This window comes from Chanodichthys erythropterus, chromosome 3 (assembly GCF_024489055.1).
Source record: "Chanodichthys erythropterus isolate Z2021 chromosome 3, ASM2448905v1, whole genome shotgun sequence".
Taxonomy (NCBI): Eukaryota; Metazoa; Chordata; class Actinopteri; order Cypriniformes; family Xenocyprididae; genus Chanodichthys; species Chanodichthys erythropterus.
The window spans coordinates 43,185,430-43,210,424 of record NC_090223.1 but is presented as its reverse complement, the minus strand read 5'-3'; the positions used below and the strand labels follow the sequence as shown (position 1 = coordinate 43,210,424).

The 24,995-nt window shown below is 37.6% G+C and overlaps 2 protein-coding genes across 7 annotated transcripts in view; both read left to right on the top strand.

Moving 5' to 3' along the window:
• The window catches only part of sdk1a (sidekick cell adhesion molecule 1a), a 349,997-nt gene extending 337,453 nt beyond the window's left edge, over window positions 1-12,544 (top strand). For 4 of the 5 annotated variants that reach the window (XM_067382425.1, XM_067382422.1, XM_067382426.1 and 1 more), the window contains 7 exons: window positions 630-791; window positions 1,045-1,170; window positions 2,382-2,546; window positions 7,564-7,701; window positions 7,897-8,017; window positions 10,826-10,955; window positions 11,080-12,544. In XM_067382425.1, coding sequence (XP_067238526.1) covers window positions 630-791; window positions 1,045-1,170; window positions 2,382-2,546; window positions 7,564-7,701; window positions 7,897-8,017; window positions 10,826-10,955; window positions 11,080-11,352 — 1,115 coding nt within the window. In that variant the 3' untranslated portion in view covers window positions 11,353-12,544. The remainder of the gene's footprint in view (window positions 1-629; window positions 792-1,044; window positions 1,171-2,381; window positions 2,547-7,563; window positions 7,702-7,896; window positions 8,018-10,825; window positions 10,956-11,079) is intronic. The other variant, XM_067382423.1, reaches the window with a different exon arrangement.
• Window positions 12,545-15,294: 2,750 nt separating this feature from the next.
• Window positions 15,295-23,669, top strand: LOC137017787 (cytochrome P450 3A40-like). 2 transcript variants are annotated; one of them, XM_067382420.1, is made up of 13 exons: window positions 15,295-15,806; window positions 16,021-16,114; window positions 16,217-16,269; window positions 16,744-16,843; window positions 16,958-17,077; window positions 18,922-19,007; window positions 19,226-19,374; window positions 19,520-19,644; window positions 19,727-19,814; window positions 19,909-20,069; window positions 20,394-20,620; window positions 23,045-23,207; window positions 23,331-23,669. In XM_067382420.1, the coding sequence occupies exons 1-13, from the start codon at window positions 15,739-15,741 to the stop codon at window positions 23,415-23,417; spliced, it is 1,521 nt and encodes a 506-aa protein (XP_067238521.1). In that variant the 5' UTR covers window positions 15,295-15,738; the 3' UTR covers window positions 23,418-23,669. The 2 variants fall into 2 exon arrangements, with proteins under 2 accessions (XP_067238521.1, XP_067238522.1); XM_067382421.1 differs by lacking the exon at window positions 16,217-16,269.
• Window positions 23,670-24,995: the final 1,326 nt, after the last annotated feature.

Here is a 24,995-nt window from a genome sequence, read left to right as displayed (position 1 = left end):
AAAAAGTCCCGCACACTATCAAAGCTTACAAAAGTATCAAAAATGTTTATTTATCACAAAGTTTCAGTCCCAGTTTGATACTTTTGCAAGCTTTGATAGTGTGCGAGACTTTCTTTTGATTTTAAATAATGAATTAAAATTAATTATTTTTTTTTTGTAAATAGACTGCAGCAATTAACATTCTCAGAACCTCTAGTAAATTACTTATTATTTTTCTAGTTGTCTATTCAGAATCATGGGAGAATCGTGATCTCTATTTTAAACAATAAAATCCTGATTCTCTAGTCTGTAGCATGTTTTCACTGTATCATAGTCTGTTTTCATTATGTTCTTGTTCTAACGGTTGATTTTCAACATCGCTAGTAGTGTTATGATGTTTGATGATAAGTTGTGATGAGTTGTTTTCATAAAACTCATTGTTTCCAAGGCTCTGTGTTAAATTTGTGCTGACTTTAATCATATTTCTTAATTTCACTGTTTATCATTCATAGTACATAACTAAAGTAATTGATTTTGATATTAACTCACTGTTCTTAGGTAGGAAGATACTGTAGCATTGTAATGTTTGTTTGTATATATGTGGTAGTGTATAATCGTGCAAACTTTGTGTGTGTGTATATCCACATTAGGTGTGACAAAAGTGGTAACGGTGGATATACGGGGCAGCTGGCAGCGCTGGCTGAAGGTGCGTGACCTGACCAAGGGTGTGACCTACTGCTTCCGCGTGCAGGCCAAGACTATCGCCTACGGGCCTGAGGCAGAGGCCAACATCACAGCAGGTCCTGTCAAAGGTGAGCTACACAACCGCAACCAAACAAACACACCAACAAACAGATCAGCAAAACTCTCAGGGTCGCTGAGCACAGTTTACATTACCCATTTCTCAGCGAGAGGTGTCAGAAATACTAGCTGTGAAAAAACACCTTAGTGGATCAATATCTCACAGTGGTGTAGGCGTTTGCTTTAGCTTTAGACCTGTACTCACAAGGGTTGGATCGCTCGCCTGTTCCTCTCAGTTCACTGCACGCTCTCCTCTCTGTTCAGGATCTCCTGGATCACCTGTAGAAATGTCAATCTCAAAGACAGGATCCATGCTCAACATCCAATGGACACCAGGGGAAACTGGAGCTGGACATGTGACCGGCTATGTGATTGAAGCGCGGCCCTCAGGTACAGCACTCAAAACTTTTTTTTGTTTATTTTTGAGTGAGAAACCTGTGACCACATATCAGTACTACCAAGACTAGGTTTCTGTTTTAAGTTGCTTGGCAACAGATAAGTTTTATTACTGTATAACTTGGTAACTGTAAAGTTTTATTACTGTATAACTCTATTAATACATTAAATTTGAATACAATGAACATTCGCTATACATATTTCAGCCCACTAAAATTTAAAACTTAGATTTAAAGTAGCAATTAAACTTTCAAGGAAAATCAAACTGCTGCCAAAGTTCTTTGTACTTTTTCAACCACCATGATTTTAATTACTGATGAAGAAATTCAGTTTTTTAGTTTTACTGTATAAAAAACACTGAAATGGATAGTGATGATGTTGAAAACATGTATTTAGAGTTTTTGATCCTATTGCCCCTATGTTATGTTAATATTTGTATAAATAATGTATATTGTATGTACTTTTCATAGAGCCTCATTAGATTTTACATTTGACCATAAATCATGTGGATAAATGCTTCTTTATTACAGTCAATGTTCAACCTTTTGCCAGACCTGTATGTCTAATAATATACCAACCCATTCTTACCAGACACCTGTATTTTGCATAATTTTTTTCCAAGATTTTTGTCGCTATGACTAAATATTTATGTCTTCCTTGCACATTTGAATAATGCAAGTCATTGCATCATTTGCAGTATAATTTACAAGAAGAGCCAATAAACTGCACTTGTTGCACATTGACACATAATTTTGCTCCACATATTTCCATTTTGGATTTATAGAGGAAAAAACCTGAACCTCTGAGTTCTTTTTTTTTCACTGAGGTAAAAATTGCTTGAATATGTGCACGTTTTTTTATGTTTCCAGTAAACCATGTTGCCGTTTCTATTAAAGTTAGCAGCCAAAACTAATTTCTACTCACATTTGGCGCTTGGCGAGTGTTAGATTTGGAGCCTGATTGCTGTCCTGAAATCATCTACTGAACATTTACTTGCCATTGTTGCTGGGATACATTCATATAACTGCCCTTATCATGTCATCATGGTAGCATTCACATTGAACAGCATTGCTGGTCAGGCAGTGAAACAGCTGCTAGGCGCTCTTGATGTCAGCATCTGCTAAGTGTAATGGGACACAGTAATGAACTTGGTGCTTCAAAGTGCATGATGACATTCTCACTGGAAGTGACCTTGCTCTCCACAGATGAGGGTATGTGGGATACGTTTGTACGGCACCTGCCTCCCACCAGCACCTCTCACTCTGTGAGTCTAGACCGCCTGCGGCAGGGCATCAGCTACCAGTTCAGAGTGCTGGCCGTCAATGAGTTCGGCTACGGTGAGCCAAGTGCGCCCTCTGCTGCCATGTCAGGTAATAATATCAGGGCCTCCTATACTGTGATGAGTCATCAAAGAGATTTTGACAGGGTGTTGCATCAGTTACTGTTAATATTATTTAGCTCTAAATAACACACATCAAATGTGTTAACTGACCTAAAGTGTGTATAGAGGCATCTACTATGAAGGGAATATAATCAGCAGATATAGCGTAGGCCTACTACTATTTTCAACAGTGTCAGCCAGTGGCTCTTTGACAACAATCAGCCAATGGCTGCATAGAGAACGCCTTCTGATGTTTGATTGACACCCTCTCATTAGCATGTTGCACCAAGGAAAAATAAAAACGGAGCTACATTCAAAAATGAATAAACGGTTAAAAGGAAACTTTCAGTTTAGTGTTTCCTTTAACATTCTTTTTTTATTATTTCCCTCCAAATTTTTTTTTAAATTTATTTATTGATATCCTCGCACATTTAATTATTTATGTATTTGTTTATGCAGGAATATGTGGATTTATGTATTAATTTGCACATTTATTTATATAATTATTTATGTATATTTTTGGTTTATTTTTTTTTTTTATGGATTTATTTATTTGCATATTTATTTATTTATTGTTTTTGCAGGTTTCGTCCTCCATATTACACCTTAACCTACCCTTTAACCCAATTTGTAATACAACATAAACACATTAAGTATATTGTACTTTGATGTAAGTACTTAGTAGTTAAGGCCACCTAATATAAATAAAACCAAATATTTTCTTAATTAGTATTTTTACAAGTGCAAATATCTAAACATTCTTAAATCAACATTCTTATATATCTATATATAGATATATATATATCTATCTATCTAGATCTATATATATATATATATACACACACACAGTATATATAATAATAAACAACAAGAAAAACAAGAAAAAATATATATCTACCAATTGGATAAGACGAATATACTTAATTCAAAGGGAAAACAAGATTGCATGTCCCCATCGGCATATATATTTTTTCATTTTAAGGCAAACTCAATTTTGATACATTTCCCAGAAAACAAGACTTAATATCTTATGTCATTTTGCCTCTCAAATGAATGTATCTTGATTTAAGATTGTTTAGACATTTTTACTGGAAAACAAGAAAAAAATACTTAGAAAATCATTTTTGCAGGGCATGTGATTTACAGGTTTGGCTTTTCTTAAGACTCTTGCTATTATAAATGTTCACGCATTGTGATTGCCTTGTTTTCATGTGTTTTCCGGTGGTTGAGCCACCACATCCTCAATTTGTAACACATGGACTCTGAACTACCAGCCTACATTGTTATCACAGATAAAACAACCGATTACTGTCCTTTAAAAGGAAAGTTAATCAATAAAACTGAGGTCATCTAGAGGCCAATACCTTAAATGGAACCTGAAGCAAGATTTATGTGTTGAAAAAATATAGACCTTTGTATCTCTGAATAATATATCGTGAGAAATAATCATAATACTGTTGAAAAGGTTGCGAGATGCTTACTTTGTCTCACCCCAATTAGTTTGTTATTAATAACAATAGCCAAACAGAGTGTTTTTAATTTGCGATGATATAAGCCGAGTCATGATTAATAGTGGTATTTGATTTTAGCTTTAACCTTGACAAGAGTGCCATCTGTAACAAAAAGCATGAATTTGAAAGCAAGATTTCAATGATACCACCTTAAGTTATACAAAGAAAGCTTTCAGAAAAAGAAATATGAAGCTGTCAAAGATGAGAGCTTTCTTCTCTGTCTCACTCAGTCTTTGGCCACTGGCTAGTGCTTTCAAGAAAAACTGCTATGTTGCCTCAGCAAGTAATTAATTCAGTGTTGTGCAAGTCCTAGAGGTGTGTTTGTAAATGAAAAGCAAAGTATGTTATCAACATCTCGCGTGTCATGGGACTGAAATATTCATACCACAGGCATGCTCCAGTCTGTCTGTGAGCTGATGTCACTGCAGCTCAGTATTGCTGTCAGAGCAGTCCATCAGCGGCTGTCAGATATGACTGTGGAGAGTTCTGGCACATTTGGGCCATGCTCTCCTTTGCTCTAGAGATAGGACGCAGGCCAATAAATATGCATCACTGCTGCTCTAAATATGGTAGATGATCACTGCTTCTCTCAAGTAAGAATATATCTTATCAAGTTGACAAGTATTACTGTGAAACTCAAGGTTAGTAATGTCAATAAACAATACGTTTCAAATTACATAATTCACTCCCCAAATGGACATGAATGATACTTTAAATGGTAGAGTTTGTTGAGGAGGCGTGTCCTATTACTTTTCGAAGTGATCACACTTTAACCTTGCAAGCAATATAACAGGCGAAAGAAATGGCATGGACTTGTTTTGAATGATGGGCCTGAGCCATATCGAGAGACCCATTTAGAGGCTGGAATACATTATCAAAACAGAATTTAAAACACTTAAGCATCTTACAGTAAAAGACTGAATGTGATCATACACGGGGCAACTAATTAGGGCAACAGACAGTTGGCAGCAACCAGTCAGAGAGGAGCAAATCTATTGCCAACCCAATAAATACTTTATTTCTTTATTTCACTTTATTTCAACTTTTCAAATATTTTGTTCTTCATTTTTATTAAATATGACATCCTCAATTTGTAACACATAGACTCTGAACTACCAGTCTGCACTGTTTTCACAGATAATACAACCGATTACTGTCCCATTGCTTTAAAAGGAAAGTTGATCAATAAAACTGAGGTCATCTAGAGGCCAATACCTTAAATGGAACCTGAAGCAAGATTTATGTGTTGAAAAAATATAGACCTTTGTATCTCTGAATATTATATCGTGAGAAATAATCATAATACTGTTGAAAAGGTTTCGAGATGCTTAATTTGTCTCACCCCAATTAGTTTGTTATTAATAACAATAGCCAAACAGAGTGTTTTTAATTTGCGATGATATAAACCGAGTTGGCAGCAACTAATCAGAGAGGAGCAAATCTATTGCCAACCCTATAAACACTTTATTTCAACTTTTAAAATATTTTCTTCATTTTTATTAAACATAAATGCCTTTCCGATCTGATTTGTGATGGGAAAAGGGAGAAGAGCAAGTTTGGCAAAAGGCGGATTTGAACCCGGGTTGATTGCGTCAAAAGCTACTTTCACGTACCATACGCCACTGCAGACGCTACATGAAATGTGTCTTTTTAGTATTTAACTGAAAATACAATGGCTAAATTACAGCCTAGATACGTTATATTGGACATCTGTTGGTATTTTAAGCATTAAATGAGATAAATTCCCTGTTTTGAGCTGACACATGACAACTTACCAGCGTAAAAAATATTTACGTGTAACTCCTTTTCTTTGCTCCCCTGCCGTGAAGAGGCCGCCATCTTGTTTGAAATTTTTCTGAAATCTCCAAGCCGGTCACGTGATCGGCTGCTAGCATTTTGATTAGAGGATCTCAGAAAACTGCCCACAACCGATCTAAAGTATCCAGATAGAAATTTGTTGCTCATTCTCAATGGGAAAGTGCCCAAGCAACATTGCTCCAAGCAAAAGTTGCGCCATGTATCATCATCTTAAGGATCACACACACTGCCAGAATACTACAGTTGTTCAGAACACAGTAAACTCACACGGAAACACGCTTTGCTGCTAGGAGACACATGACAAATGAAAACAACATGCATTCCAAAATCAGCTCAAAATGTCAAACATGTTTGATATCCTCCAACTGGACAGAGTTGACCCTTCGCCAGGAGTTTGATTGACAAGCGATCAGAACGCCGAATCCGCCATTTTGTCCGACAAAGCAGTCAGGAGTTAGAATATTAACCTCGGTGGAGTAAAACTTGAAAAATTGTGTATATTGATGTCTTTCCGCGTTTGAAACAACATTGTGTTTATTTGATGTTATCATGTTCATTCATGTTTATTTGATGCTATAAAAGGACTCGTAGTCAGAGATGATCGGTTTACGAGCCTCTTGAGCTGAGGCGCTACAGCAATCTGTCACTATCATGGTCACGACACATTAAAGAGCCACAAAACGTTTTTTATTGTTTGAATTTCTTAAAAAACTACACAGTTTTAAAGCTGGGACTTTGTTTAATATCATAAGTAACCTGCTTTGTCTTGTCTGTCGACATGTTGTCAGTGTCCTCTTTGCTCCGTGATGCATCGCTGTGGCGTGACAGTAACTAAGCAACAGTAACTAAGGGGGGCGGGTCTTTGCGAAGGGTCAATTGACCGTTCGCCCCGTTTAGTTACTGTTGCCACGTCCGACAAGCCATGTTGATCTCTCGCCAGTGTTCTCACGCAGTGAAAAATACATTGCGGAGAAAAGACGACACTGACAATGCGTTGACAGACAAGACAGAGCAGGTTACTTTAGATATGAAACAAGGTCTCAAATTTTATAATTTATAAAGAAATGTAAACAATAAAAAAACGTTTTGTGGCTCTTTAATGTGTCGTGACAGATCACTGTAGCGCCTCAGCTCAAGCGGCTCATGAACCGATCATCTCTTCCTACTAGTTCATTTATAGCATCAAACATGAATGAACTTCATAAGGAATGTTGTTTCAACCGTCAGTACACACCATTTTTCAAGTTCAAGTCCACCAACGTTAATCTGCTAACTCCCCTGACTGCCTTGTCAGACAAAATGGCAGATTCGCCGTTATGACTGGTTAGATCACCTGTCAATCAAACTCAATCAAAGGGTCAATTGTAAAAAAAAAAAAAAAAAAAAAATCATACACTGCGTAATGTTCTGAGAAATCTGTCAACTCCAACTGGCCGAAATCTACAGGCTGAAATCTACAGTCTGACTTTCAGAAAGTAGCTTCTGTCAACTCATCTGTAAATGGGGCAAAAGTCTGGGCAAAAGTAAAAATTCTAGCCTTAAAGACACAAAGAATCCACGCAGAACAACCACCCACAATTATTGTGCCAGCAAGTTTTGCACAAGCACAAACCACTTCAAAAAAATATAAAGTGTACTTTTCTATCTTTATATTTCATTTTTCTTTGTCATAAACAGCCCAAATGGACACCCCGTTTTATGAGGAGTGGTGGTTTCTCATCGTGTTGGCATTGTGCGGTCTGATTCTGCTGTTGCTGGTGGTTTTTGGTCTCGTCTTGCATGGACAGAACAGAAAGTACAAGAGCTGTGGAACAGGTGACCTCTTCAGCCTTCTCATGACACATCCATCCATCCTCCCTCACATAATCATTATGTGCTGTAAATCCGCATACATATTCATCCAGATAAACATGTCCACCCACTCAGACTCCCACACTGTCTAGCAACCAATGATTAAAATTTGACCCAGGTGATGTTTTTGCTGTGATGATGATATGCTGACTGCTGTAGGTAAAGCTGTGTCCACGGTGGAGGAGACGGTCACATTGGACAATGGAGGCTTCACAGCTCTAGAGCTCAACAGCAGGCCCATTCATGTCAAGGGCGTCTTCCTGAGGAAAAATGGCACCAGGTACTGTAAAGAACGCAGCTTACTTTTGCGTTATCTGATAAATCTCACAAGAGCAAATTCACTAGAGAGTCTGGTTTTTCAGCATGAAAACCTGTTTGACCAGTTGCTAAATTGTCTTTTTTTTTCCAGACAAAACATACCTCCATTCTAGTTAAGCTTATTGTAGATTTCATGATATTTCCATCCACTGTATTTTATCAAATGGTGGAAAACTAGGCTTTAAAGTTGCAGTAAGCGATTTCTGAGAAACCCTGTTGAAAGTGGATAGAACCGAGCACCAAAACACACTTGTAGCCAATCAGCAATAAGGGGCGTGTCCACTCGTGAGAGGGGGAGGTGTCTGTGTTGCATAGCATGTTTGTGAATTTGGGGGCGGGGCTATAAAGATAGGGGTGTGAGCCTTTTGTGTAGGGGAGTGTTTGTTTTGGTCATTTGAAATATTAACAGCATTTCTCAGAATTCGCTTACTGCACCTTTAATGTAAAGTAACGCATTTGAACTGTTTCCCAGAAATATTTTTATTTTATTAAAAGGCTTCCAGGAAAGCCAGGTAACCACATTCATTAAATTAATTCGCAATGTCTAATATCGTATCATCACATTAAATTATGATTTGCATAAGCATCATGCAAATTATATGCTACATTTTCAATTTAAAACAGCAAAATTTGGCAAAAATGTAGTTATTTGTATCACTGAATATTGCTGTGGGTCGTTTAACATTTCTATAAAAATAAATGTTGTCAAATATTAAAAGTTAAAAGGTTGGTTCACCCAAAAATGAAAATTCTGTCATTAATTACTCACCCTCATGTCGTTCCAAACCCGATGTTCATCTTCAGAACACAAAGTAAGATATTTTTGATGAAATCAGATGGCTCAGTGAGGCCTCCATTGACAACAAGATCATTAACACTCCCAGAAAGCTACTAAATACATATTTAAATCAGTTCATGAGACTACAGTGGTTCAACCTTAATGTTATGAAGCGACGAGAATACTTTTTATGTTGCAAAAAAATTTCAAAACAATCCTTCATGAAGCTTCGAACCTTACGAATCTTTTGTTTCGAATCAGTGTTTTGGAGTGCCAAAGTCATGTGATTCCAGTAAACGAGGCTTCACTGATCATCCATCACTAGATATTGTTGAATAAAGTCACTATTTTGTTATTTTTGGCACAAAAAAAGTATTCTCTAGTCGCTTCATAACATTAAGTTTGAACCACTGTAGTCACATGAACTGTTTTAAAGGTGCCCTAGAATCAAAAATTGAATTTACCTCGGCATAGTTGAATAGCAAGAGTTCAGAACATGGAAAAGACATACGTTAAGTTTCTAACTCCAATGTTTCCTCCTTCTTATTTAAATCTCAGTTGTTTAAAACACCTCCGGAAAACAAGCGAATCTCAACATAACACCGACTGTTACGTAAAAGTCGGGATCATTAATATGTACGACCCCAATATTTGCATATGCCAGCTCATGTTCAAGGCATGAGACAAGCCGGTATTAACGCCCAAATCTGTGCAAGCAAGCAAGAACAGTGAAACAGTGAAAAATGGCAGATGGAGCAATAATAACTGACATGATCCATGATATCATGATATTTTTAGTGATATTTGTAAATTGTCTTTCCAAATGTTTCGTTAGCATGTTGCTAATGTACTGTTAAATGTGTTTAAAGTTACCATTGTTTCTTACTGTATTCACGGAGACAAGAGCCGTCGCTATTTTCATTTTTAAACACTTGCAGTCTGTATAATGCCCCAAAATAGGCAGTTAAAAAAATGAATAAAAAAAATCTATGGGGTATTTTGAGCTGAAACTTCACAGACACATTCAGGAGACACCTTAGACTTATATTACATCTTGTGAAAAGACGTTCTACGGCAACTTTATATGTCTTTAGTAGCTTTCTGGGCATTGAAAGTGTTAAGTATCTTGCTGTCAATGCAGGCCTCACTGAGCCATCGGATTTCATCAAAAATATCTTAATTTGTGTTCTAAAGATGAACAAAGGTCTTACGGGTGTGGAATGACATGAGGGTGAATAATAAATGACATTATTTTCATTTTTGTGTGAACTAACCCTTTAAAACGTAAATTGTTAGAACAGTTACTACATATACCTGGCAAGATTTTCAAAATAGACATAAAGCAGCAAAATTTTAATAATTTATTGATAACAAATAATAATTCTTCCCCCAAGCAATGTTTAAAAATATTCACCCTCATGTATTTCCAAACCTGTATGACTTTCTTTCTGTTGTGGAACATAAAAGAAGATATTTTGAGAAATTACTGTTTGTCAGTAGTCGCCAAAACCATTACCAACATTGTCCAAAATATTCAATATGCAGAAGAAAGAAATTCATACAGCTTTGGAACAACATGTGGGTGAGTAAATGATAGCATTTTTATTTTTGTGTGAACTAACCCTTTAAGTTGCGGTTCAGCAAATGTTTGTAAGCAAAGTCGTTTCAGGGATATTGCATGAATTTTCACAGATTTCACCACATTGACCAACAGAAAACAACATTGCTGTGCCGCAACAGGTTGAGGCTGTCTGGATGTGACTGAGTAACTGTTGCGAATCCATTTGTCCTTCTGTCAGAAGTAGCGCAGGTGTGTGGAGTACATCAGAAATAGACTGGGGCATCGAACACATCAGAACTAGAGCGTCACTGCATTGTGCAGACAGCATCAGTATTACAGTGGCTCTTTTGTCGCATCGTGTCCCGTGTAGACGCTGTGTTAGTTGCTACAGCTTCTAGGGACACTTAGCACTGTCTTTTCTCTTCATTCAGGTCCCCTCCCCGACCCAATCCAGCTGGACTGCGCTATTCCGACGAAGACATCTGTAGCAACTACAACGGCGTGGTTTCCACAGAGAGCACGGCACTGACAGAGAGGCCAGCAGAGATGTCCGAGTCTGAGGTGGAGTGATGCTCATTCACTCTGTTGCTGTTTATTTTGACTGGCTGCCCTTACATAATCTCTGGCATACAGTAAAATACAACACAAATCTTCCAGATGTGTGATTTCCCCTGTCATATTTCAGGCCACAGACAGCGAGTGCGAAGAGGAGCCCATCAAACACTCGTTTGTGAATCACTACATGAGCGACCCGTCATACTTCAACTCGTGGAAGCGGCAGCAGAAGGGGCTAAAGCAGACGCTGGCCTGTTCCTACGAGGAGTGTGCCAGCGGGGACACCGAGTCCTACTATCAGACAGTGGTCACGCAGCACAGCGTGGGTGGGGTCTACACCCCTGCCGGCCAGCCCGCGCCAGGCTCTCGGACTCCCGTCACAGGCTTCTCCTCGTTCGTGTGACGCACAGAAGGACCCGGAGCCCTCTTTGTGGATCGGACAACATAGTTGCAGAGGAAATTCTCTGATTTCGCACAGTACTATCACCACGAGCACTACAAGAGACATCACATGTGAACCGCTCATCGAGTCGCTGGATCCTGAATGTACTCGATTAGTGATCGTGATTAAGGGGAGAAAATGATTTTTATACGCCAATACCGAAGAGTTGCTTTTACTGTACGTGTCCCTCCAGTTTGCAGCCTTGGTTGTGAAAGATGCGTAAATGTCTGTGGGTTTTAATAAGCAGGACGCATCAGAAACCGCCTGTAGATGTGATGAGACATTCCCGCTCTAGTGAGCGGCACATATTCACACATAACATTCCTGCATTGAAATGAACAAGGAAACAGCTAAGTGAAAAACATGTTGTAATTACTGTATACTCTTGTCTGAATAATCTCATCTCACCGTTTATATATACATGTTTCACTCGAGATCGTAAAGGTCATGAAATGTAAATCTTCTCTAACGGATTTGATTCGCGTTCACGCGGCCTGGATAATGAAGCACGGATGTTTTCAGTATATTCTCTATTATAGACTCACCAGCAAGAAACCTACGGAGGCTGTTAGAAGAAGCCCAGACAGCTCTGGTTCCCTGCCTCTGTGTGATCAGACGGTGAGACAGTGCCAGATGTGTTGTGATTTGTGCCATTGCTCATTCTCACACATCAAACATTCATAGTTTTTTTTTTTCCTTTTACTCTTCTTGTTTTGTTCCTGTCTGTTTGGCCTCGCTTAGGAACTGCAAACACTCACTTGAAATTATTTAATGAATGAATGTATGAATTGTATGTGAGGAGATCAGTATGCGGTTGCTTTGCACATATGTTCTGCACTATTGAGCCATACTTCAGTTTGCTTCTTTTCTTCGGTATGATCGAATCTTTTTCTTTTTTTACAGGCTTGTAAAAAGTGTAATTTTACAGTGCGATTTTAGAATTAATTTGTATGGATTTTGTTGTTCGCTGTAGTGTTCAGAAGTGACGTACAGTAGTTCCGTTGTACTTTCATGAGAAGTATGAATTTTTGCAGTTCTTGAAAATGCCAACACAACAAATACAGTAATCAAACAAGAGTGTATTGTTATGGAAATGTTTGTTTCAATCCCACCAAGTGTTTTAGCACAAGTGTATGTCATGGAAGTTCATGAAGTAAAGATTTTTTATGAAAAAATAAATGCTTGCTGTTGAATTTTAAATGCCTCCAACTACAGAGGTGTCTTCTTGATATTACTTTAAAGGTGCCCTACAACCCTATTTCACAAGATGTAATATAAGTCTAAGGTGTCCCCAGAATGTGTCTGTGAAGTTTCAGCTCAAAAAACCCCATAGATTTTTTTTTATACAGTTTTTTAACTGCCTATTTTGGGGCATCATTAAAAATGCGCAGATTCTGTGCACGTCCCCTTTAAATGCTTGTGATCCCTGCCCACAAGCTCTCAACTCTATAATACATTGCATAAACAAAGTTCACACAGCTAATATAACCCTCAAAATGGATCTTTACAAAGTGTTCATCATGCAGCATATCAGATCATGTAAGTATGGTATTTATTTAGATGTTTCAATTTGATTCTGAATGAGTTTGATAGTGCTGCGTGGCTAAAGCTAACATTACACACTGTTGGAGAGATTTATAAAGAATGAAGTTGTGTTTATGAATTATACAGACTGCAAGTGTTTAATAATGAAAATAACGACAGTCTTGTCTCTGTGAATACAGTAATAAACGATGGTAATTTTAACCACATTTAACAGTACATTAGCAACATGCTAACAAAACATGTAGAAAGAAATATCACGAAAAATATCATGATATCATGGATCATGTCAGTTATTTTTCACTATTGTTCTTGCTTGCTTACCTAGTCTGATGATTCAGCTGTGCACAGATCCAGACGTTAATACTGGCTGCCCTTGTGTAATGTCTTGATCATGGGCTGGCATATGCAAATATTGGGGACGTACATATTAATGATCCCGACTGTAACGTAACAGTCGGTGTTATGTTGAGATTCGCCTGTTTTTCAGAGGTCTTTTAAACAAATCAAATTTACATAACAGGAGAAAACAATGGAGTTTGAGACTCACTGTATGTCATTTCCATGTACTGAACTCTTGTTATTCAACTATGCCGAGGTAAATTCAATTTTTAACTCTAGGGCACCTTTAACATGCACCCAACACTAAATCATGAAATAGGAGTTGCGATTCTTTTCTTTCATATTGAGATGGATATCCGAGTAATACGGCTTCTCGCGCAATAAAAAATGTAGGGCAGGGCTTGAGTTTTAATTAAATGATCCCTTTCATTACAGAATAGACCATAGCTGTATTTAGTATCACTGTCCTGACTGACGGCTGAAAGATTGGGAGTTCATGCACAGTTTATTACATTACATTAATTATATATATATATTTTTTTTTTTTCAGCAAAATTGAAACAGTAAAACAATTCATGAAACAAATAATTGTAAAGGTAACATACAAAAACAATAAATATTGTGCAGACAAATAATGCAATCAGTGTAAAAAAAAAAATGTAACAACTTGTACTGACTTGACATTTATGAACAACATCCTTATCCTAAAACCGCCATTCAGCATTTCAGTCTTCATGTAATTTACTCTGGTCTGACTGTAAGCTAGTTTGGTGCTGTTTTGTTCACCCAAAAGCTATTTAGGGATATATAGGGTAAATTCAGGTAAAGTGGGCCGTTTATCTTGATTGTACTGTGCAGGACTTTCTTTAAATGATGATAGTTTAAATATAATAGTTTCGGCTGATGTAATATGACACCTCAAAGGAGGAAACCCTCATGGTGAAAGGATCTTCATTTCTAACTTATAAGGTTGCTCAAATTAAAATAAAATTATGACAGCACTTGTATTATTTGATACTGCAGTTACTATGGATTAAATGCAAATAATATATATATATATATATATATATATATATATATATATATATATATATATGACAAAGTCAGAAATGGAAGAAAGGAAATAGGTAGCAGAAAGGAAGGCGAGGTATATGAAGTTGTGAAGTTGTGAAATCTGTGGAGTAAAGAAAGGACGAGAGGAGCAAAATGTAGATGCAGGCTAGCCTATAAAGCTTTAAAACATGGTCACAGTTAAAGTTCATTTAAAATGTTTAGAGCAAACACAGAAATTCGTTTTTTGTTAGCACATTTGTTGTTGCATGTGTTATTGTTCATTTTCATCAATTTTCTGATATTCAGATTTCTTCAAATGTAATTTCAGCACAACATGTTCTATCAGTGAATTTTATGCATGAATTGAGTGAACTTACGAATTTCACTTGACTCGTAGCCAAGCATGTTTTTGGATTTGTTATATATTTTGTTGAATATGTTTGTTTGAAAATATTTGTTAATAAACCATATCTTTTCATAATTTCTAATTAAAATACAAGATTGTTTTTGGTAAATCAGGGATGGCCCACTGTATCTGAAAAGACATTTTTCAGGAGTGCATGATCTCATAATGTTTATTGCTACTGATACTTTGCAAATAACACATTATATGAAATGAATTCAAGTGAAAATATTATAGTGGGACCTTAAAGTTAACAAAGGTAATAAGAAAAGAAAAGAAAAGAAAAGAAAAGGGGTATCTATCATTCATAAACATTTAACATGACAAAATACATTTGTTTTCTATCTGGAGGAACATATTAAGTGACTGAAGCATGCATTCGTATGTTATAGAATCATGTGATCATACATGAACCATACATGCTGTATATAAAATAATCAGAATCAGACTGAACTCTAAAGTAATTTCTCTTTTTTGGCCAATGGGTGTCACTATAAACTGTTTAAAAAATACAATGAAAAGGACCCGCTTATGTTATTGTGCAACAGAGGAAGTGAGTATTTTTAAGTCTCAGATATAAACGTCAGGCTTTACTCTTATCTAAGAGGTGAGTAAAATCGATGTGATACTCTATTGGACACTAAAACGAACTTGTTTTCTTTTTTGTGTGTCTTTCGTCGTTTTCATGTATGTTTCTTAACCAAGGAATAACTGAAGGCGTATGCCACTGACTGCTGGTCAGTGCAGTTAACACTGATAACTCGAAGCGTTTGAATGAGTGTCAGAAGCCGCAGCTTCACTTTTCAGGACGTATGAGGCACACCCGGTCATAACCTGTCGCTTTAGACCTATTCCTTATTTGGTCACCTTGTGCACATGTAAACCACGCCCACTTGCCGATCATGAGCCGTCTGTAGTGAATAAAAACTAAGGCAACAGCATCGCTGGAGCTGAAGAAACTGAAGAGACTGAAGAATACTGTCCAACAGGCTGAGAGCTGACTTACAATGATTGACCTCTCATCTCTGTCTGTGACCTGGAGTCTGGTGGTTCTGGTCATAACTCTCCTGTTTATGTGAGTATTGAACAACAATAGCAAGTCTAAACAACCAACATTCTGTGTTATAGCTTTTAGTAAAATATCTGCCTGTATTTAATGCATCTAATTTTTAATTAGTAGTTGTGTAGTAGTGGTAGTTCATAACTTGAAGATCTCTGTCTACATGTAATGGATCTCATCGTGTGGTTGTTTGTAGTTTGATACCTCTGTTATTGTGATCACACTGTAGTTACGGTGTTTGGCCACATGGATTTTTCAAAAAACTGGGAATTCCAGGACCAAGACCTTGGCCTTTCGTTGGCACATTTCTCTCATACACTAAAGTGAGTAATTCATTATGTAACTGCTTTTGATTAATATAGGAATGTTGCTGGAGAAATAAGACTCTATTTCATTGATTAATTGTCTGTGCAAATGTATTTTAGGGTTTGTGTAATTTTGATATGGAGTGTGCTAAGAAGTATGGAAAAGTTTGGGGGTGAGTCTCAGTTATACATTTACTGTGTTGAAAGAATGTGTTGAATGGCTGAAATACTATAATATGTCATTAATATGCAATTAAATATTATGTAATGCTTAAGTTCAGAACAGTTCTGATGGTGAAAAGATGTGCACTTTACACTACCAAAAGTTTTGAGGTTGGTCATGTTTTTGACCAAGGCTGCATTTATTTGATCAAAACTACAGTAAAATCAGTAATCTTGTGAAGTAGTAGTAGTAGTAGTAGTAGTAGTAGTAGTAGTAGTAGTAGTAGTAGTAGTAGTAGTAGTAGTAGTAGTAGTAGTAGTAGTAGTAGTAGTAGTAGTAGTAGTAGTAGTAGTAGTAGTAGTAGTAGTAGTAGTACCTTGCTGTCACTTTTTTTTTTACTGACTCCAAACTTTTGAGTGGTAGTGTAGTTATTTGCCTAGATCACTGTAAATGCAAACTGATCAATATTTGTTTCATTGCTCAGGATTTATGATGGAAGACTCCCAATACTAATGGTCACTGACCTGGAAATGATCAAAGCAATTATGGTGAAAGATTGTTATTCTACCTTCACTAACAGAAGAGTAAGCTCCACATATACAGAAAGTCCCATAATGGCAAGAAGGCTGAGGATTCCTTTTACATCCCAGTAGAAATATTTTTTTTTTTTTTTTTTTTTTTCTTTGGAATTTGTACAGGATACAAATGCAGACCTGGCCGGCCCCTTTGCTGATGGAATAACTGTAGTTAAAGATGAGAGATGGAAACGAATTCGTGGTTCACTTTCTCCATACTTCACAAGTGGACGACTGAAGGAGGTATAGTACAGGTCCTTAAAGGGTTAGTTCACTCGAGCATGAAAATTGGCATGATTTACTCACCTTCATGTTGTTCCAAACCTGAATGACTTTCTTTTCCTCACTTTTACAAAAGAAGATACTGTGAAGAAATTTTTTTTTTTTTTTTTTTGTTCATAAAAAGGGGTCTAATATTGTTCCACAGGTTTTGAACAAACTTAGGTTGAACTGTCCTTTTGACGTGAGCTGTTTCAGGAAATGGGATCTAGTCTCTCTGTATTCCCTTATAGAAATGTTTTAAAATGTTTTTGTTGCCAAAACCTTTTGTTGTATTCTATTACAGATGTGTACAAAATTGTTGGTACCCTTGATAAATATGATCAAAGATGACTGTAAAAAATCTGCATTGTTTATCCTTTTGATCTTAAATTCATAGTATTAGCAAAAATCTAACCTTTCATTGAAGGAAAATAATTGAAAGTGGGTGGAAAATCACATTATGAAATAAATGTTTTTCCTCAAAACACGTTAGCACAATTATTAGCACCCTTTTATTCAATTCTTTTTGCAACCTCCTTTTGCCAAGATAACAGCTCTGAGTCTTCTATAATGTCTGAGTTTGGAGAACACCTGACAAGCGATCAGAGACCATTCCTTCATACAGAATCTCTCCAGATCCTTCAGATTCCAGCTCCATGCTGGTGCTTCTTCTCTTCAGTTCACTTCACTCATTTTCTTTAGGGTTCAGGTCAGGGGACCATGGCAGAAGCTTCATTTTGTGCTCAGTGACACATTTTTGTGCAGGTTTTGATGTTTGTTTTGGATCATTGTCCTGATGGAAGATCCAACCACGGCCCATTATTGGATTTTTCTAGCAGAAGCAGTCAGGTTTTTATATTATTTTTTTATTTTTTTTTATCTGGCGGTATTTGATAGAATCCATGATACCATGTATCTTAACAAGATGTCCAGGACCTCCAGCAGAAAAATAGGCCCACAACATTAAAGATCCAGCAGTATATTTAACTGTGGGCATGGGGTACTTTTTATCCATGTGTGCACCAAACCCATCTGATTGGTTTGCTGCCAAAAATCTTTTTTTTCCCCCATCTGGCCATAGAAGCCAGTCCCTTTTGAAATTCAGTTGTCAGACATGACTGGAACATGCTGGAGATTGTTTCTGGATGAGAGCAGAGGATTTTTTCTTGAAACCCTCCCAAACAACTTGTGGTGATGTAGGTGCTGTTTGATCCTTTTTTTTTTTTAGTCTCTGCAATTCTCCAGCTGTGATCCTTGGAGAGTCTTTGTCCACTCAAACTCTCCTCTCACTTCACATTCGGATGATTTAGACACACGTCCTCTTCCAGGCAGACTTGTAACATCTTTAGTTGATTGAAACTTCTTAATTATTGCCCTGATAGTGGAAATGGGGATTTTCAATGCTTTAGCTATTTTCTTACAGCCACTTTCTATTTTGTGAAGCTCAATAATCTTTTGCTGCACATCAGAACTATATTGTTTGGTTTTACTCATTGTGATGAATGATTAAGGGAATTTGGCCTTTGTGTTTCCTGTTGTTTATACTCCTGAATGGGAATATACTTCAGAGATACTCATAACAAATTCTAGGGGTGCCATAGTGTGTGTGTGCGCGTGCGTGCGTGCGTGCGTGTGTAGATTTTTGCTAATTTTATGAATTAAAGATCAAAAAGATAAACGGGGCAGATTTAATTAGTCATCTTTGATGATATTTATTAAGGGTACCAACAATTTTATCCACATCTGTATATAATATTTATATTTTATACTGTACTTGTTGCTCACATGACACTTGTGTAACTAACACTTATTTCTAAATGTTTCAGATATTTCCCATAGCTGTGACACATGCAGATCGTTTTATTAAAAACATGCAAAAGCGAGACCATGAGCAGCCAGTTAAAATAAAAGAGTATGTTACGTCTGTCTTTAAATAAAGTGCATAACTTTAAAACATGAAGAGCATTTGTTGTAAGTCATGAAATTTACTGAAGCATTTACAGCAAATCTTTCACTAAATAATGATTATCATTAGAATTTTTTTTTTTTTTTTGGTGTGTGTATAAATAAAAACCACATGTAAGCATTCTAATATATTTTAATAAGAAAACAACACCATTTTTATTCCAGAGTTTTCGCTCCATACAGTTTGGATGTCGTCACCAGCTCCTCCTTTAGCGTTGACATCGACTCCATAAACAACCCGGATGATCCTTTTGTTACTAACATCAAGAAGTTTTTCCAGTTCAGTCTGTTCAGTCCTCTTATTCTGCTCTTAAGTATGTCGTTTGTACAATAAAAATAGCTTTTGTTGTTGCTTTGCATTTTAAAATGGTTTTACATCATTTTACATGAGAAAATTGTTACAATAATTAGATTTGAGATCTCAGAAAAATATGATTGTTTTTTTTGTTTTTTTTTCAGCTTTATTTCCCTCCATTGCAATTCTTTTGGGAAAAATGGGGATAAGTCTTTTTTCAAGGTCGTCAATGGATTTTTTCTACAATGCCTTGAGAAAGATTAAGGACGAGCACAACAGGAAATCAGATGTATGTTTGTCTCTATTTCACTCTTCAGCTACAGCTTCAGATTTTGCAGAGATATTGATGCCATTGATGTGTTTTTAATCAGGGTCGAGTAGATTTTCTCAAGCTCATGATCCAGAATCAAATCCCTGATGATCAAGCTAAGGACGATACAAGTGAACAACCAGCAAAAGGTTTGAGAGGCAGAACAGAATTGACTCATTCAAATGCACATGACCATCAGAGATGTGACTTGTTTTCAAATAAGCTGTCTTGTGAATCTGACAGGACTAACCGATCATGAGATTCTCTCCCAGTCCTTTGTTTTCATCCTCGGAGGTTATGAGACTACAAGCACCACTCTCACTTTCCTCCTCTATAATCTTGTGACTAATCCAGACTCCCTGGAAAAGCTGGTTGAGGAGATTGACACAAACTTCCCTCCTGATGTGAGTGCACAGGCTTCTGCTCTGATTTTGTGTAAAGGGGTTCTCCGCTCTGGCCCTCGAGGTCCACTTTCCTGCAGAGTTTTGCTCCAACACTTATCAAACACCTGAACAAGTTAATCAGTGTTGGAGGTAAACTCTGCTGGGAAGTGGACCTCGAGGGCCAGAGTTGAGAACCCCTGGTGTAAAGAAACTATTTTAAAGCAGTTTTAGAGTTTAGAGTTCAGTTGTTTTACTCAAGGAACAGGAATTGGGTTTAAAACAAAGCCATAATATGCATCGGACATTTCTTGTTTTTTTTTTTTTTTTGTTTGTTTTTTTTTTCAGACTCCCATCACATACGATGCATTGACGAAAATGGATTACTTGGAAATGGCCATCAACGAATCAATGCGTCTCCTTCCCACTGCCCCTCGCTTAGAGAGGTCCTGTAAGAAGACTGTGGAGATCAATGGTGTAACAATACCAAAAGACACTCTAGTTGGAATTCCTACATATGTTTTATGCCGTGACCCACAGCTCTGGGATTCTCCTGATGAGTTCAGACCGGAGAGGTGATTTGATTAATCTTTCAGACAGTAGCTATGTTTCCCCCCGAAGCTGCAAACTTAAAACATTTGCAAATAAATCAGTGTTTACATCCCATGAGTTCAAGAGAAGAAATTTGTCACTTCCTGGGAAATTGCCGCAAAATATCTGTATGTAATAAAAATGGAAGTTGCTGCAATCAGGGAAGCCACTGTGGAGCTTTTTTTCCTTCATCATAAATGGCTTGGGTCTCAGAGCGTGCAGATGAAATGCAGTAAATGTTGTTATCTTATGTTTGAATGCTGGTGTTTAGGAACGCAATCGTGCAAGACATTTCTGGGAAGGAATTAAATCAAATCATTCTTATGATCGATGTTGGCCCATGCATTTCAGAGTGCTCAAACCAACATTTGAGATGCTGTGCAATGAAATTGCTCTGCTGGTTAGTCCAGACATTGTTGTAAATGTCACGCTGCGAATGCAGCTCGTGCAGGGCTCACCTGCCCATACCAGACGAGCACACCGAGTGCTTCTCTTGCCTGGGTCACGCCCACACCGAGGTGGCACTCCTGGACTCCAGCTGCCCACACTGCAAGAAGTTAACCTCATAGTGCTGCGTGCACGGATCGCACTCTTCAGCAACTCGCCCACTCCCTGATCTCCTTCCCCTCTCGAGCTGAGGTGAAAGAAAAAGTGTAGCAATCAAGCTGAGCAGCGAGGCAGAAGCGAGCCCACGTTGGCCCACTGCCTGCATGCCTCGCTCTCCCCTCAATGTGGCGAGTCCCCTGTAAAGATCAACACCCCTCATCTGGTGCGAGTGGCATGGTTTCATCTCTCACTTAGACAGTGTCTCTGGCGCGCACCTGTGAGTGCAAAGAGTGGGTGAAATCTGGCGACGAATCCGCCCCTCTGCTGCCTAAACAGAATGATGACATGAGGCCCCGTATAGACTCAGAGCTGATGGGAGTCCTCACTTAAGCCATACAGGAGCCCAGCTTGGATTGATTGGCTCTAGAAGAGCCCCCCCGAAGCCGGCTCGATGAATGGTTCCTGCAGCCAGTGCCGCAAGCAGGCCCCTCACCAGCGTCCAGCCCCATTCTTCCCAGAGGTCCACCAAGAGTTCACAAAGACGTGGCACGCCCCTACCTGGCACACGTCTACTCTTCTTCTTTGGCCGCATTCCACGGTTGACGTGCCAAAGAAAAGGGGTACACAAAGTCCCATCCGAACAATACCCTTATCAAAAGATAGTGCTGGACCCCGTGCAGCCGAAGCAGTCCTTATGCCTCAGGACGAAGGAGAAGAGGGTTAAGTCCCGTCAAGGCTGGACCACCCTCAAAGCATGCCTGTCTTCCAGTCCCCTCTTCAGTCCAGGATGCTGGAGAGGAGACGATGTGTTTGTCGTCAGTTCTGGGCTCGACACATCGGTTTCCACATCCAAAACCCTTCTCACTGTTATAGCAAACCAAACAAAATGTTTACATGCTCACAAAAAGAGCATTCCTCCTCCTCCTCTCAATGCTTTAACAGGTGCCGTTCTCCCGCTTCCGTGCGAGAAGCAGCCTTTAGTACTTCAACCATTTTCCACTTGACTGTGGACATAGGAGGCCATCACCGGAGGGTCAAGCTAGATTTTGGGGATAATGGAACTAGGCTACTTGCTCCAATTCGCTCGCTGACCCTGCTTCATGGGTGTGATTCACACTTCGGTCTCAGACGACAATTCTCATGTATGCATGCAATGCAAGTGTATCGAAAGGGAACATTTATGGTTACTCACATAACCCTGGTTCCCTGGGCATTCAATAGCTTGCCGTGCTACTACGGTGCACATCGAGTCATGCTAGCCGCTCATCAGTTGAAAGATTCGGATGATATGGCATTACTGCATGACTTGTATATGCAGTCAACCCCACCCTTTCTGGTGGGCTGAAATGCAATTTGTCTGTGCAGTTGTATAGATGTGAACCAATCATGGTTCAGTATTCAGAGAAAACTACGTTTTCCCATAAGCTTCAGCAAACTTATCTCAGGGAACCAGGGTTACGCGAGTAACCATAAACATTATCTAAACCCATCCACTGTTGAGGCAAAGTCACATGAGGTTTTTTTTTTTTTGTTGTTGTTGTGCATCGAGGAATTTATTTGATAAATGTGTTTCCATCGTAGTCTATGTGCATGTCTTCTTATTGAATAAAAAATTAACCAATTCAATTGAGCACATTTTTATGGACATTTTTAGAATTTATCCGCATCTTGCAATATCCAAAAATATAAATGGGTCTAATTATATATAAATAGGTGGATGGAAACTGAGCTACTGATGCTTTCTGAACATTTCCTTCAGTTTTTCTCACATTTGAATTTTTTGCATGTGATTCATGCAGTTTGAGACCTTTTCATTGAAGCAAAAATTGCTCAACTTTTTGCTTCTCTGTATTTCTCTGCAGGTTCAGCCCAGAGAATAAATCAGAGGTTAACCAGTACGCTTTCTTGCCTTTTGGACTCGGGCCTCGAAATTGCATTGGAATGAGATTTGCCCTAATGATCATGAAACTGCTTGTTGTGAAGCTTCTTCAGAACTTCACTGTGGAAACGTGTAAAGAGACACAGGTTGGTACTTTGACTGTCATCATAAAGAGACAATCAGGAATACATGGCAGACTGTGCTTTGCCTCTTGATTAAACACAAAGATATAAATGCACTATTCTTTATTTTCTCTTGTTTATTTTCAGATCCCTCTGGAGCTGAATGTTATTTTTCAGCCGAAGGTTCCCATCACACTGAAGTTTAAACCAAGATCTCACAAGGAAAAACAATAAATAAAATACTGATCATTTCAACATAATTATCTAGAAGATGTTATACAAGTTATTCAGTATAAGAAAAAATGCATACAGTATAGTTTCATTTTAAAATATCACATTATTTTTTTTTTAAGATTTTATGGTGCTCATAATTTGCTGGACCTTGAGTTCTTCCTGATTAATTCATGTTTTATAGAGTTTGGAATGTAAAAATAATACATTATTAAATTATAATTGTACACATTTAATTAACAAAATAAAAGCAATAAATGCAATGTAACTTGTTGTATCTGTAAATGACAAGTGTTCATTTGTTACCTAATCACTATAGAAATGATATGATGTAGGTATTTTAGATTTGAGACAGAATTCACACAAAAAAAAAAAAAAACTTTTTAAGATTTGAAGAGGGCTTGAACTAGAAACCAGCTAGAGAAAACACATTTATGTAAGTGGACTTTTGGCATGACAGTTCTCCTGTGTGACAACTAGCCCTGGTCTCATACTGTATATAGGCTAATATTGGGTAATTATGCTTAAATTATCATATATGATATGATGTATGCTAACTCCGTAACACAAACTGTGGGCCCGTATGTATAAAACTTCTACATTTAAAGTCCATTCAAAGTCATTAAAATGCACTAAACGTATTAAGTAATATTTAATCAAGTTTATTATTGTATCAACTCCATGTCATCATATAACTCCAATGCATTATATCTTCATTGGAAAGCCTGTGTCTCTGCTGCCATCTTGTTACTCCTAACTAGGTAAGGAGACCTCTGCAGCTCTCTTAAATAATTTAGGAGCTGAGACCTAGTTTTGACACTTAGGAACCTTTATGAATCATACTTATTCTTAAGTAAAGAGTAATAAGAGTACAATTTTCTTATGTCATTCATTTTGACACACTTAAGACAAAAATTTTACTCTGAGCGGCTTTATACATACGGCCACTGGACTTTTAGATATATTCACTCATTTTAAATGGGTCCTATTAGTAGCAACACCAGAAAAAAATGGTTACATGTGTGATGTCAGGGGAAAAAATGGTTATTCTGTCAACACTAAGATTTTCTGTGTCACTGATGACTGTTACAAAGAGCTGTTATTATGCAACGATCATATCAATATTATTAAATGTGATTGGTAGGTTTTCATCAGACAGCTGAAACAACCAATAGCTTGCATACACACACCTGTAGTTCTCGTTGTACATAGTTACTTACAATTCACCAGAGAGTTGCATCAGTAGTGATGAGAGTGGATCACGAGAGAGTTTTCTTGTCAATAAAAAAGATTTCATTTGTAATACAAATTTCTTATATCCAAACTCTGGCTACATCGTGCCATATTGACTGAGAAGTATCAATTCGTAGGTGAATAACTCTTAATGTTTAACAGATCCAGCTCCAAAACAATTTCTGGATACAGAAACTAACTTTCTCAGTCCAAGCAGCTGTTTTGTCCCACGTTAAACAGCCTGAAGTCTCTCAGCTTCTCTTTGTGTCCAATTGGTGTCACTATAAACTGTTTAAGTTATTGTTTGCATGAGTTTGTTTTATGTCGTCGCAGATATCAAACTCAGGC